The 15,522-nt window shown below is 40.4% G+C and overlaps 1 protein-coding gene across 1 annotated transcript; it reads left to right on the top strand.

Moving 5' to 3' along the window:
* The first annotated feature begins 196 nt into the window (after nucleotides 1-196).
* On the top strand, nucleotides 197-15,491 carry faua (FAU ubiquitin like and ribosomal protein S30 fusion a). The gene is made up of 5 exons (XM_060828514.1): nucleotides 197-306; nucleotides 5,846-5,927; nucleotides 9,377-9,521; nucleotides 10,773-10,828; nucleotides 15,213-15,491. The coding sequence occupies exons 2-5, from the start codon at nucleotides 5,853-5,855 to the stop codon at nucleotides 15,336-15,338; spliced, it is 402 nt and encodes a 133-aa protein (XP_060684497.1). The 5' UTR covers nucleotides 197-306; nucleotides 5,846-5,852; the 3' UTR covers nucleotides 15,339-15,491.
* The last annotated feature ends 31 nt before the right edge of the window (nucleotides 15,492-15,522 follow it).

The following is a 15,522-nucleotide window of genomic DNA, read 5'->3' as shown; positions in this document are numbered from 1 at the left end:
ATTGTGGTATTTAATTTGATGTGAGAGGAGCAGCCCACGCGAACATTCACATGTCCGTAAGGAGTACACATGGAAACTACGCATGGTCCAGGCGATATTGACTTCTCTGGCACGTTCGACCAGGAGAATTCACATTGCGCACGCGCAGTCAGCGCGATGGCCTCGACCGACGGTCTTTGCACGTACGCATGCGCAGCTATTTGCTGTTATAGTGCGCGTGTGCAGTAGCTCTGTCTTTTTCTGTTTAGGGAGGTGTTGGTGAGGTGGTCCCTGTTTTCACTGTCAAACCGGGCCTGACTTTTCTCGGTGAGTGATCGCAGTTTGTCGAGTTCTGAAAGGATGTATTTATCCTCTCCTTGCCTTGACTGTGTTGCGGGTTGTGGACTTTCAGCTCCTGGGGCTGTGTGTCCGTCAGCAAATGGCGCCGGGCCTGTGACCTGGGCTTCCCTTTTGAGCCGGCGCCATTTGCTGGGAGTGCGGGCTGGCGGCGGCGGCACCTTCCTGCGGGAGGTCCATGTTAGAGGGTCTGATGCTGGCGGATGTATTGGCAACCAGAAGCCACGCGGCGGCCTCCATTGGGTGAATCTCACGTTTTGTGGCTGTTCAGGGCATTGGTGAAACTATGTAAAGCCAATCCTTTTTTTCTGAACAAAACAATATTAGAGGGCAGGAACAGGGCTCTCACCAAGAGCGCACAGACACGTGACTGTTCAATCTCGCCTCAATGCTAATGCCCTCTAAATCAGGCAACATCCTAGTAAACTTTTTCTGTACCATCTCGAAAGTTCCCCTCCCCTCATCCTTCTATAGTGCGTGACTAGAACTGTACATAATGTTCCAATGTGGCCTAACTAAAATCTATAAATCCACAACATGACTCGTTGATTTTTTTTGTACACTGCCCTGATTGGCAAAGGCAAGTATGTCATCTTGACCACCTAGTCCACTTTGAGGGAACTGTGCATCTGTATGCCTAGATCCTTTGGCACCTACATTTACTGTATACTTCCCTCCTGCATTACGTTTTCCAAAGTGCATCATCTTGCATTTGTCTGTATTAAAATCCATCTGCCATTTATTCACCCAAGTCCCCAAGCTGCCTATATCCTGCTAGGTCCTCTTGCAAACTTCCTCGCTGTCCAAAGCTTCCTCCAATCTTTGTGTCATCGACACACTTACTAATCAGGCCACTTGCGTTCTCCGATTCATTTATATTTAATACAAACAAAAGCGGTCCCAGCACCGATCCCTGCAGAACACCACTGTTCACAGATCTCCAGTCAAAAAAATACGCACTACTATCGTCTTCTATGACCAAGTCAGATCTGTATTCATCCAGCCACCTCACTATACATTCCATGCGACTGCCTTTTGTATCAGCCAGCCACCTGGGACCACATTCCATACTCTTTCTTCTTCAATCACTTGTGTCACTTTCTCAGGAAATACAATCAATTTTGAGACTTGTCGCTAATAAGTCTTAATTTTTCCACATGTGAGTAAATTCTGACCTTAAGAACCTTCTCCAATAAATTTCCTATCACTGATGTGAGGCTCACCAGCTTGTAATTTCCTAGGTTATCCCTGTTGCCCTTAAGCAAAGGAAAAATGTTGACTATTCTCCAGCCCACTGGAGCCTCTCGTGTCACCAAATAGGATACAAAGATTTCATATGTGGCCACAGAATTTCCCTCCCTCAGCGTTCTTGGATTGGCCCCATCAGGTTTCAAGGACTTGTCAAACTTAATGCTTTTCAAAGTTCCCAACACCATCACCATTTATTAATATCAACATGCCCCATAATGTTCACAAACTACCATGTCCTCCAATGCAAAATATTTGTTAAGGACCTCACCCACTTTCTCCAGCTTCACACACCGAGTCACAGCATACATACAGCACAGAGTGCACACTTCTGCCTAACTTGTACGTGTTGACCAGATATCCTAAATTAATCTAGTTCTGTTTGCCAGCACTTGGCCCACATCCCTCTCAACCCTTCTTATTCATAAAATCAACTAGTTGCCTTTTAAATGCTGTAATTGTACCAGCATCCACCACTTACTTTGGCGGCTCATTCCATATGTCCACCACCCTTTGCCTGAAAAAGTTGCCCCTTAGATCCCTTTTAAATCTCCCCTCTTGCCTTAAACCTATGCCCTCTAGTCTGCACTGCATCGCACCCAGGGAAATGACCTTATGTATTTATCCTATCCACGCCCCTCATGATTTTATTAACCTCTATAAGATCACCCCTCAGCCTCTGATGCTCCAAAGAAAACAGCCTCATTCTCTTCAGCATCTTCCTATAGTTCAAACCCTCCAACCCTGGCAGCATCCTTTGGAAATCTTTTCTGAACTCCTTCAAGTTTCACAATATCCTTTCTATAGGAGGGAATTGCACACAATATTCCAACACATCTATTCTGGGACAAGCTAAGCAAAGACGTGCCAGAGAATTCCTGGAGGCATGGCACTCCAACCACAATGCCATAAACAAACACATAGATCTAGATACCATCTATCAACCCCTCAGAAAATGAACAGGAAATGACATCACCACAAACCCCAGAACCCCATCCAGGAGCCTATAAATAGAATGCAGGAGACAACAGCTTTGCTTCACTTGGAGGACGCCAGGTAATGAAACGTCTAGATATCAAACCTACACCCTAAACCTCAGCCTGAGATACAAACCTTCACAAACCTTGCATATTCCAAAAGTGGCTTAACCATTGTTAAGATGAAACATGACCTCCCAAACCCTACACTCAATGCTGTGACCAATAAAGGCAAGCATACCAAATGTCATCTTCACTGTCCTATCTACCTGCGACTCCACTTTCGAGTAACTATGAACTTGCACTCCAAGGTCTTTTTGTTCAGCAACACCTCACAGGACCTTAACATGTAGTATATAAGTCCTGCCCTGATTTGCCTTTCCAAAATGCAACACCTCACATTTATCTAAATTAAACGCCATCTGCCACTCCTCAGCCCATTTGCTCATGTGATCAAGATCCCATTGTACTCTGAGATAAACTTCTTCGCTGTCTACTGTACTTCCAGTTTTGGTGTTATCTGCACATTTACTAATTATATCTCCTATGTTCACATCTAAATTATTCATATAAATGACAAAAAGCAGTGGGCCCTGCACCAATCTTTGTGGCACGTCGTTGGTCACATGCCTCCAGTCTGAAAAGCAACCCTCCACCACCACCCTCTGTCGAACCGGTTCTGTATCAAAGTGGCTAGTTCTTGCTGTCCGCCATGTGATCTAACCTTGCTAACTAATCTATCATGAGGAACCTTGTCAAATGCCTTACTGAAGTCCATATAGATCACATCCATCCCTCTGCCCTCAATCCTGTTACAGATTTTCTTTGTCCTTGAGTGGACCCATCCTTCCCTTCAGTCTTGCTCCTCCTGCATGTTGAAACACGTGGAATTTTCATCAATCCTGTTTACTAAAGACCTTTCGGAGCCCCTTTTAGTCTTCCTAATTCTGCTGTCTTTGTATTATTTCAGCGCTCTTGAGTGTCTTCAGTTTTCTAAACCTTACATATGCCTTCCTTTTTTCTCTTTGACTAAACTCAATTTCTTCGGTTATCCAAGGTTCTCAAATCTTGCCATCTGCATGTTTCCTTTTCACAGGAACACACTGGTCCTGAATTCTTAATCTACTTTAAAAGATTCCCCACATGACAGATGTGGGCTTACCCCAAAACAGCTAACTTCAATCTATATTCCCAAGTTCCTGTCTGATATTGTCATGGTTAGCCTTCCCCAAATTTCACCTTAAGACTTTCTTACCCTGGCCTCATTCCCCAACACCAGATATTTTATGAGTACTTGCCTCGTTGAGTTATTGACATGTTGCTTCAAGAAACCCTTGCTGGATGCATCTAAAGAATTCCCCCACTCCCACCCCCATCCAAGATCCTGGCACTTTGGGAGTCCTAGTCAATTTGGCGAAATTAAAATTGCCCATTACAGTAAGTGTTTTTACATTTTTCCATAATCTGTTCACTTACCTGTTCCTGTCTCCTGCTGGCTCTTGGGAGACTGCAATACATCAAAGTGATGGTACTCTTTCTATTCTTGAGCTCTACCATATGGCCTCACTTAATGAGTCCCTCCAAGGTGTCCTCCCTCGGTACAGCTATGATATTCTTTTCCCTGATCCCAACACCCTCACCTCTTTTGTATCCCTTTCTCGTGTGAAATGTCAGAATACTGGAACATTAAGCTGCCAGTCTGGATCCCTCGCAAATAAATTTTTGTAACAGCTGCAGCATCATAATTTTGTGTACTAATCCAAGCTCTAAGTTCATCTGTCTTAACTGTCATACTCCTCAGTTTAAAACACTACAGACCACCAGTCCTGTAGTGTTCATTAACCTCTCCCTATCTGTTCTTCCTCATAGCCTTACTGGCCTAAATCTGTAATTCCTTGGTTATTTCTCTTGCTTACCTAATGGTCTGGTTTTCAACATGAGCTACAGTTGGACACATTTCCTGTATATGTAGTTTACAGACATTCAAACTATTTCTGGTTTCCCGCATTTCACAGGAGAAGCATACTGCTGATGTTTTTACCCTCTAGCAATGACTTAATTTTAAAAGATTGTTAACCTACAGCTAACTAAATGGTCCCTAATGTTAGGTTCTCACTAAAAAACACTAAATACACTATTGTATGCAGTATGTAACTATAAATCCTAATACTGTACTACTGTACCACTAGCTAAATTCCATTACTCAAACTTTATGGATATTAAAAGTTCATGGCAATTGAAGATGAGGAAAAATATCTCCTCACTACAGTCTTACCAATCAGAAGCCCTTCTGTCCAAAACATCTTTTTTGAACTTGCAATGTCATAAAATACAGCTCCCACTATATTCTGTGTAATTGATTAAGCTACTCAAAATTAAGCCCTGCACTTGAGTTTTTAACCTGCTCCAGTTGCTGCCTCCTCCCTCTGACTTCTGGTTCCATTTGCTAGCTACTACTCAAAACTAGCAGTCATGGTGACTGTGCCAACATCTCCCAGAATCCTCCTCAGTTGCTTTGCACTGGTACCCTCTTGATGCTCTTTCTCCTCTTGAGCACTGTATTCTGCAACTCCCTATTCAGTCATGGTGACTCATTCAATTACTCCCAGAATCCTTGAGCACTTCTTAGATTGCCCCATAGTGTGAAGGTATTGAGTATGTGGGACTGTCATTCTCAGAGAGTGATAAATTAAGATCTCTTAAAGGAGTTGAAGGCTATTGGGATTAGGTGGGAATGTAGCCTTGAGAACACAATTCTTGATCAACCATTATCTTATTTGGTGACAGATCAGCAACAGCAGGCTATGGTCTATTTCTGCTACCATTAAATGTTCATAAAATGACCTCTTGAAATGGTGATGATTGTTGTTTACATGTTTTCCCTTTCTCTCCCTTTTATTCCCTGCTCTGTATCATATTATTAAAGAATAGCAATTTACATTTAATGAAGTGTGTTTAACTTTTGAGTGTGAGGTAGTGCTCATCCTCAGTTGCCATAAGAATTCGGTGGAATCTTTCATAAACCATTACAGGAGTGGTTTAAGGGGTGGCTTGCTAGGCCACCTCAGAGGATTGTTAAGAGCATGGGTCTGCAATTGCCTATGGTCCAAATGAGTTAGATGGCAACTTTATTATCTAGATTTCTGTTGGCACCAAATATAGGATTGTTTTTCTTGATGGCTGTCTTTATTTACTGTTATGAGTGGACACTGATTTGGAGATCTTAAGTTTTTAAGTGAAATTTGTGCAATTAGTACTTCACTTGGATTTTTTTTGCCCCTTAGAATCACCATGCAGCTGTTTCTACACGCTCAGAAGACCCACACGCTTGATGTGAATGGAGATGAGACTGTTAGGCAAATTAAGGTAAACTAACTTCTCAATAGTAAACTAGCTTTTCAAATCTTAAGATCTTAAGCTCTATTATTTTTATTTGTATATTTTTAATAATTACCAGGGAAAGAGTAGACCCACTCAAGGACAAAGGAGGAAAGTTATGCATGGTGCCACAAGATGTGGGAGAGATCCTTAATGAGTACTCTGTATCAATATTCACTAAGGAGAAGGACATAACTGATGTTGAAGTCAGGGATGAGTGTGTGAATACTTTAGAGAAAGTCAATGTACTGAAGGAGGACGTTTTGGGTATCCTAATTTGTATTAAGATAGATGAGTGCCCAGGGCCAGATGGGATCTATCCCAGGTTACTACAAGAGGCACTGGAACAAATAGTTCAGGCATTGGCAGATAACTTAACACCCTGTTTGGCCATAGGCAAGGTTCTAGTGTACTAAGAGATTAGCCAATGTTGTTCCTTTCCTTTAAGAAAGGAAGCAGGGATAATCTAGGAAATTATAGGCTGGTGAACCTGACATCTGTGGTGGAGAAGATACTGAGGGGCAAGATGTAGGCACATTTGCAATAAAATGTTAGTGATGGATAGCATGGTTTTGTACGGGGTTATCTCATCAACCTAATTGAATTTGTTTTTGAAAAAATGACACACCTAATTGATGAGGGAAGGGCTGTGGATGTAGTTTTATATGGACTTTAGTAAGGCATTTGATAAAGTCCCTCATGGCAGATGATACAAAACCAAAATCACATGGGATTGTGGGTGGCCTGGCTAGATGGATACGACTGCTTTGGTCAAAGACGATAGAGTAGTGGTGGAAGAGTGTTTGTCAGAATGGAGAGTTCAACAGGGATCAGTCTTAGGTGCCCTGGTGTTTGTAGTATACACAAAAACGTCGAGTATCCGAACGAGATGGGTGGGGAGTATTTTGTTTGGATAATTGATCTGATTGTAAACAAAGGAAGCCATACCGAACATAATTACATTAAAAAAAGCATGTTCAGAGTTTTTATTTCATTCAGTTGATTAGTGTGCAAACACTGGATATTGCTTAAAAATTTGTGGTATTTTGCAAAATTAAATCACTTTTGTGTAAATAAAATTCATTGAGGTGGAGGTCGGGTTATTTTTCGAAGAAAATATCCAGTTGCTGTTGCTTGAAGTGCTTGTGTTTCTTTGCTCCACTACTCAGCTTCATGTACACTTCAAATGAGGCATCTACTAAATCTATATTATTGGTGTCAATTTTATCAATCTTGGATGAATATATCTTTAGGTGTAACATTATGCCTCAGCATGTATAAAAGTCAAAATAATTCTAACATGAAGTAATTTTTAATTTGAAATACTTACTATCTTAAAATTAGTTACTTAGTAAATATGGATATTTTTGGTAATTTTGCTTGGTCATAATTTCCTGCGATTAAAACACTGGAAATACCAAAACCAGATTGTTCATTACCCAGTACAAACTCCTCTCTCAACTTGATTTCATTTCATTTGCCAGCTTTCAAATTTAAACAGATCATTCAAAATTCACATCGCACTTCTGGCAACACTCCTTCCATTTCAGACCAGGTGAAATTCTATTCATTCATTTGCAATCTTATTTGATGACCTAAATACACTCTGACCATCTTTCCAACCACACCCCTCACCCCACTCCATAAATATTACACCAGTTAAAATCCCATATGCTGTTGCAGTCAACTCATCACCCTCCTTGCTGATGCACTCAGATTTCCTGATTGCGATCGTTGCACCAGTGTCGGTAACATTACTTTGATGTAACATTTTTACAGGGCCTTGAGATCTTGTTCGGATAATCCGAAGGTCAGATAATTGATGTTCAGATGACAAAGGTTATTCTGTTTATATAAAATGATTTGGAGGAAAATGTGGGTGGTCTGATTAGTAAGTTTGTGGATGACACAAAGATTCGAGTTGTTGATAGTGCCGATAATTGATTGTGAAAGGAGACAACAGAATATAGATGGGAGACTTGGGCACAAATGGCAGATGGCGTTTAATTCACACAAATGCAACATGATGCATTTTGGAAGATCAAATTTAGGTGTGAATTATACTGTAAATGGCAGAACCCTTAGGAACATTAACATACAGACAGATCTGGATGAGAAGCTCCATAGGTGGCCAAAGTAATTCAGAAGGCACAAGACATGCTTGCCTGCCTTGGCCAGGACATGGAATACAAGAGTTGGCGAACCATGTTGCAGCTATATAAAATCCTTATTAAGCCGCATTTGGAGTATTGTGTGTAGTTTTGGTCACCACACTACTAAAAGGACGTGAAACCTTTGGAGAGAGTACAGAGAAGGTTCACCAGGATGTTGCCTGGTCTTGAGGGCATTAGCTTTGCAGAAAAGTTTTTTTTAAGAAAAAAGGATTGCTTTCGCTGGAAAAATGGTGGCTGAGAGGAGACCGGATAGAGGTCTACAAAATCGATTGGGTGGGTAGTCAAAGGCTTTTCCCCAGGGTAGAAGTTTCAAATACAAGGGGGCAGAGGTTCAAGGTGGGTGGGGGGAAAGTTTTAAGAGAGGTGTGTGAGGGAAGCTTTTCAAGTAGAGTGGGAGGAGCCTGGAACGCACTGCCAGAAGAGGTGGTGGAAGCAGGCATGTTGGCAATACTTGAGAGGCATCTAGATGTTTGCATGAGTAGGAAGAGAATAGAGGGCTATGGATCGAATAAGGGCAGAAGGTTTGTTTTTAGCTTGCTCGCTGAGCTGGAAAGTTTGTTTTCAGACATTTTGTCGCCATACTAGGCAACATAATCAGTGAGCATCTGGTGAAGCCTGATTTGATGTGTACTTTAATCACCACTGAAGTAATTTCTACAAATTCTGTTTAGAGGTGACTCCATGCTTAGATACAGTATGAGAGATTAGCCTCTGTCATACACCAGTGTGCTCCTTGGCATGCTCTATTCTTTATTCTTTTAATTGCAATTGTCACTGCAAAAGCTCCTCAATTCGTAAGTGTAGAAAGTCAAGTGGTTTGGGATTATGATAGATTATTACAGTAATCAGGTGAAGTCTGTGCTGTTTAGGTAATGCATGTTTAGATAATGTTTTAATAATCCCTATTACATCAGTGTTTATAAAATGGCTTTTTGGTCAGTCAGCTGGTGAGAAAGAAGGTGAACTGTACTCTTAAAAATGCATTTCATTGAGTGTGTGACAGACTTTAATAAAGTAGGTGCAACATTACTGTATCGCATTGTGATATTTTGCAGTAGACATTTGTGAAGTTTTTATTCACTGCTGGCTACAAAAATTTAATTGTAAATTCAATTTGGGATGTGAATTTTTTGGGTTCCATTAGTAACAGTCCAAAAAATCCTGTTCTGTATATCTTTAAATCTTAAAGTGATTATTGATCCTGGACAATTTTGTTTTGCTTGCCCCAAGAATCTCATTCATGATTTTCTTTTTTTAATTCAGGCCCATGTCGAATCCCTAGAAGGAGTCTCTGCTGTTGACCAAGTGCTCCTATTGGCTGGCACTCCCTTAGATGATGATGCCGTCATAGGCCAATGTGGTATAAATGAGCACTGCACACTAGAAGTAGTTGCTCGATTGCTGGGTGGTATGTATTATTATAATTTGAATTTCCCTAATCAGTATTTAAAAAATTGTGTTGAATGTTTACAGTATTGGCGGCAGAGTCATTTCAATTGACCTGATAGATTAGTGTTTGCAGCATAACCAGCATTGCCATCTATTCCTTTCTCTGTATAATAATGAAGAAATTCCCTTAAATACATTTAAGATTAGGTTGCATAAAGATGTGCAGTGCATTTTGTAGAGGTAATCTTGTTGATAAATATTGAAGAATTATTTGCCACATAACCATATTATTGCCACCAAAATTAAACTCAAACTCACTATTTTCTCTATGCTGATGTCACATAAATTGCCTTTCCTCAGTTTGTTGCAGATCATGGAATGGTTGATGTTAGGCAATTTGACTTTGAAGTGTGCCATTGTTAATATCAATTACTTTTTTTCAGATTTTAAGTAAGATGGTTTTTTTTTTGCTGAGAACCCATGCCTTTTTCGTTGTCCAAGGGTGCTGCATCCCTAGTTGAATTAAGCATGGAATTGTGGATATCTTCTCAAACTATTTAGAGGTGTTATTTCCTGTGGAGCAGTGCAATTCAAACCTGAGCCTCTTGGTCTGGAGATAGGGATACTACCACCGCATCATGTGTCAAGTCTAGAATTGTATGTTGTTGGTTTGATGCTAGTAACTGAGTTGTTCAGTAAATGAACAAGCTCTTCAGTGGTGTATACTTCCTTCTAATAATTGCTTAAGTATGTGGAGGTTTGTTCACCAGCCTCGAGATGGTCCAAAAGCTCTTACAAGTGTGTATGTGACATAAGATCTGTCTAGCTGAAAATGTGTTGCTGGAAAGGCGCAGCAGGTCAGGCCGCATCCAAGGAGCAGGAGAATCGAAGTTTCGGGCATGAGCCCTTCTTCAGGAATGAGGAAAGTGTGTCCAGCAGGCTAAGATAAAAGGTAGGGAGGAGGGACTTGGGAGAGGGGCATTGGAAATGCGCTAGGTGGAAGGAGGTCAAGGTGAGGGTGATAGGCCAGAGTGGGGGTGGGGGCGGAGAGGTCAGGAAGAAGATTGCAGGTTAGGAAGGTGGTGCTGAGTTCGAAGGATTTGACTGAGACAAGGTGGGGGGAGGGGAAATGAGGAAACTGGAGAAATCTGTCTAGAATGTCTCGAATATAAATTTACAAACGGTAAACCAAAAGTTTAGTTCGGAAGTCTGTTTATGATGTCTGTCTTAAAATATACCATAAGCTTTTTTTCTACTCCCTTAATTTTAGGCAAGGTCCATGGATCCCTTGCTCGTGCTGGGAAAGTGAAAGGTCAGACTCCCAAGGTAAGTTTGACTGAAGGCAACCTGCAGCAAAAGTATCTAAGATTTTCTTGTACTTTTGTGGTTTTGCATATCTAAACAATATGCACACAATTGTATTGAATGTGATGAACAGCCATACTGGTAACTATCAGGTGAATTATCAATCTGAATTGTCTTACCTGTCAAGCCCATGAGTCATTGCATGATCTCTATTATTGGTTGGTGTTTGTCAATGATAAAAAGCCATTTCCAATTTGATTGAAGTTTTGTGTTCATTTTAGTTAACAAAACTTTACACCAGATTCATAATTTCATAAGATATAGAAGCAGAATGGACCATTCAGCCCATTAAGTCTACTCCACTATTCAATCATGGCCGAAATGCTCCTCACTCCTATTTTCCTGCCTTCTCTCCATGACCCTTCAACCTATTACCGGTTAAAAATCTAACTCCTTAAATTTAGTCACTATCCCAGCATCCACTGCACTTTGGGGTAGCAAATTCCACAGATTCTCAACCCTTTGGGAGAAATAGTTTCCCCTCAACTCTGTTTTAAATTTGCTACCCCTTAAGCTCAGACTTGCCCCACAAGAGGAAGCATCTCCTCCAAGTCTATTTTATCTGTACCTTTCATCGTGAATATCTCAATTTGATCTCCCCTCATTCTTCTAAATTCCAGAGAATATAGGTCTAAATTGTTCAATCTCTGTTCATATGTCAAACCCCTCATCTCTGGAATCGATGTAGTGAACCTTCTCTGAACTGCCTTCAATGCCACTACACCTTTCCTCAAATCAAGGAACCAAACCTGTGCACAATACTTCAGGTGCGGTCTCACCGATGCTTTTATAATTGCAACAATACTTCCTTACATTTATGTCTGTTCCTTTAGCTATAAAAGCCAACATTTCATTTGCTGCCTTTATTATCTGCTGTACCTGTATGCTAGTTTTCTATGACTTATGAACAAGGACACCCAGATCCCTCTGCACCGGAGCACCCTGAAGAGTCTCTCCATTTAGATAATAGCTCGCCTTCCCATTTTTTCAACTAAAATGCTAGACCTCACTTGCCTACATTAAACTCCATCTCCCACACTTTGGCCCACTCTCTTAACCTATCTATATCCATTTGTAAGAATCGTATTTCCTCATTGCACTCTACAGTCCCACCTATTTTTATGTCATCCCCATATTTACCTATAGAGCCTTCTATCTCTGTATCCAAGTTGTTAATGTAGATTGTAAATAGCTGCGGTCCAAGGATCGAACCCTGTGGCACCCACTAGTTACTACTTGCCATCCAGGAAAAAAATCCATTTATCCTGACACTGTCTTCTGTCCATCAGCCAGTCACCTATCCAAGCTAATAAATTACCCCAATCCCATATGATCCAGCCTCGTGAATTAACCTCTTGTGCAGCACCCTATATCTGGATATCCAGAAGATGTATGATATTACATCCACAGGATCCCCATTGTCCACTTTGGTCGTTACATCTTTGAAGAGCTCTAGCAAATTAGTCAAACATGATTTGCTCTTCATAAAATCATGCTGACTGACAGCATATTGACTTTCTAAATGTCCTGATATTGCTTCCTTGATAATTGATTCTAACACTTGCCCAACAACAGATGTTAACCCATCTGGTCTGTAATTTCCCATATTGCCTCCCTCCCTTTTCGAATAGAGATGTTACATCAGCATTTTTCCAATCTACTGGAATCTTTCCTGTGTCCAGGGAATTTTGAAATACGATAACCAACAGATCCATTACCATCGTGACCACATCTATTAATACCCTTGAATTTAGGCCATCAGGCCCAGGGGACTTAGCTGTCCTCAATCCTAATAGTTTGCTGAGTACCTTTTCCCTGTCGATGTTAATTGTTCTAAGTTCTACACTTTCCAATTGAAATGGTACTATTATTGTCTGTGAAAACTGAGGCAAAGTATTGATTCAGCATCTCTGCCATTTCAGTGTTCCCCACTATTAACTCTCCAGTTTCATCTTCCAAGGCACCAACATTCACCTTAGCAATTCTCTTCCTTTGTATATACCTATAGAAGTTTCCTTTGATATTTTATGCTAGTTTTCTTTCATAATTTACCTTGGCTCTTTTTATTTTATTTTAGTTTTTCTTTGTTTGAAAGTTTCCCATTCTTCCAGCCTGCCACTGTCCTTTGCAATATGGTATACCTTAGTTTTTTTAACTTTATATAACCCTTTCCTCCTTGTTTAACCATAAATGTTTTCTTTTACCACCCTTATCATCTTACTTCCTCACTGAGATATATTTTAGTAGTGAGGAATTGAGTAGCTGCTGAAACACTTGCCATTGCTCATCTGCTGTCTTATCTCTAAGCCTTCCTGTCCAATTTACTCTGGCCTAAGCTGTCCTCCTGCCTATGTAATTTCTTTTGTTTAATTCCAGAACACTAGTATGGGACTCTACTTTCTCACCCCCAAACTGAATTTTGAATTCAATCATACTGTGGTCTCTATTCCCCAGAGGATCCTTAACCATGATGTCATCAATTAATTTTCATTACACAATACCAAATCCAGAGTAGCCTACTCCCTGGTTGGTTCAACATCTAAGAAACAATCTCTAATACATTCAGTGAACTCTGCCTTTAGGCTACCCTTGCCAATTTGATTCTTCCAATCTGTTTGTTAAAATCACCCGTAAGTATTGCTGAACCTTTCTTGTAACCCTCTAATACTTCCTGGTTTTTACTGTGCCCCATTACGGAACCACTGTTTGGTGACCTATAGACTACTCCTACCAAGTATTTCTTCCCTTTGCTATTTCTTATTTCTACCCAAACTGCTTCCACATCTTGATCTCTTGTGCTTATGTCATTTCTCATTACAGCACTGATCTTTCTTCACCAGCAAAGCAACACAGCCTTCAGGACTCTTGATCTTAGTCACAGAGAACAGCGTCTGTGCCCCGAACTATACTATCCCCAGTTACAACTACATTTCTCTCCCCTGCTTGAATGATAAAGTGCAACGATAAATTCCCTTTCAGTGGAACTCTTACAATCTGGAGGCTGTGAATACACAACAGTCTTAAGTCTTGTACAAACGTGAGAACCTCTGAGTCATAGAAGCAGAACTAGGCCATTCACCCCATCAGGTCTATCCTCCATTCAGTGAGATCTTGACCGATCTGGTAATCCTAGACTCTGCTTTCCTGCCTCTGCTTTATAACCCTTGATTCCCTTACAGATTAAAAATGTCTATCTCAACTCTGAATAAACGTAAGGACCCAACCTCAACAACTGTATGGTAAAGAATTCTACAGATTCACAACCCTCAAGACATTCCTCCTCATCTGTTTTTAAAATATGCAACCCCTTATTCTGAAATGATGCTGAGACACTCTGGCGAAGGGAAATAACCTTTGTGTCTATCTTGTCAAGTCCCTGAATCTTGTTTTAATGTCCTGTTCTTCTATATTTGAATCAATACAAGCCCAATCTACTCAACGCTCCTCAAAGACAATCCCTCTATGGCTGGTATCACCCTAGTGAACCTTCTTTGAGCTGCCTGCAATGCCATTGTATCATTCCTTAGACAAATGCCCCAAAACTGTTTGGTATTCCATTTGTGGGACTGACTAGTGCCTGCCTTCCTTTCTTTTCATTCCTTATGAAATAAAGGCTGAGTCATTTCCTCATCCAAGTCATTAATATGTATGTAAATTATTGTTGAGTTAATATGGATTCCTGTAGCACATCCTTAAACAGATCGCCAGCCTGAAATGCCTCCGGTATCACATCTATATTTCGTTAGTTAACTAATTCTCTATCCATGCTAGTATACTTTGTAACCTCCATGAAGAATTTTAGAAAATTGCAGACACGATTTCTCCTTCATTATGCCATGCTGACTTATGATCGTATCATGCATTTCTAAATGCTCCGCTACTACACATTCTTTTATAATAAACTAATAGTTTCACAAACTGTCATAAGGCCTCTTCTCTTTTGTTAATTAAAGGTGTTAGATTGGTAGCTTTCCAATTCTCTGGGACTTAAAGGATTTCTGGAAGATTGTCAACAGTGCTTCTGCAGATGTTGCCTGACCTCCTGTGATTTCCAGCATTTTTGTTTTTGCTATATGCTTCCACTATCTCTTAACTACTTCCCATGAGATGTATCTTAACATTTAGATTCGGGGGATTTATTGGTTGTTAGCCTAATTAGTTTCCCTTTCACTTGCTAGTGATAGTTATTTATTTCCTGTCATTTTTATGTCTTGACCTCTGACATCCTTTCCTTATTTGTGAAAGCACATGCCCTTCATACTGCTTTCTGCCAAACTTGGCTCCAAATGTTAGTGGTGTTTTCTACTAATATTTTAAATTTTCACTGATTTATTCTTTTGCATAGGTTGCGAAACAAGAGAAGAGGAAAAAGAAGACTGGCCGTGCAAAGAGGCGCATGCAGTACAATCGTCGTTTTGTAAATGTTGTGCCATGCTTTGGAAAGAGGAAGGGACCAAATTCAAACTCCTAAAATGTTGTTTTTCATCAAACTCGATGAAATGAATTGATATCTATGCCTCCCTACCTTACAGACTGGCTCACTCAACTGGAACTATTTCAGAAATGAAGTAATTGGCTTGTATTCAAATTCTGGATTGTGATTAATAAACATTTATTTCCAGCAGTTTTGAGTTTTTGTCTTGATCTGTTCTATA

The sequence above is a fragment of the Hemiscyllium ocellatum genome, chromosome 8 (assembly GCF_020745735.1).
Source record: "Hemiscyllium ocellatum isolate sHemOce1 chromosome 8, sHemOce1.pat.X.cur, whole genome shotgun sequence".
Classification (NCBI taxonomy): Eukaryota; Metazoa; Chordata; class Chondrichthyes; order Orectolobiformes; family Hemiscylliidae; genus Hemiscyllium; species Hemiscyllium ocellatum.
This window is presented reverse-complemented; position numbering and strand designations above follow the sequence as displayed.

Bases quoted from the DNA above. Each gene is read 5' to 3' on its own strand.
- faua (XM_060828514.1), top strand. From the start codon at position 5,853: ATGCAGCTGTTTCTACACGCTCAGAAGACCCACACGCTTGATGTGAAT. The intron at 5,928-9,376 runs GTAAACTAACTT...TTTTTAATTCAG, and splicing joins AGACTGTTAGGCAAATTAAG to GCCCATGTCGAATCCCTAGA. The intron at 9,522-10,772 runs GTATGTATTATT...CCTTAATTTTAG, and splicing joins AGTTGCTCGATTGCTGGGTG to GCAAGGTCCATGGATCCCTT.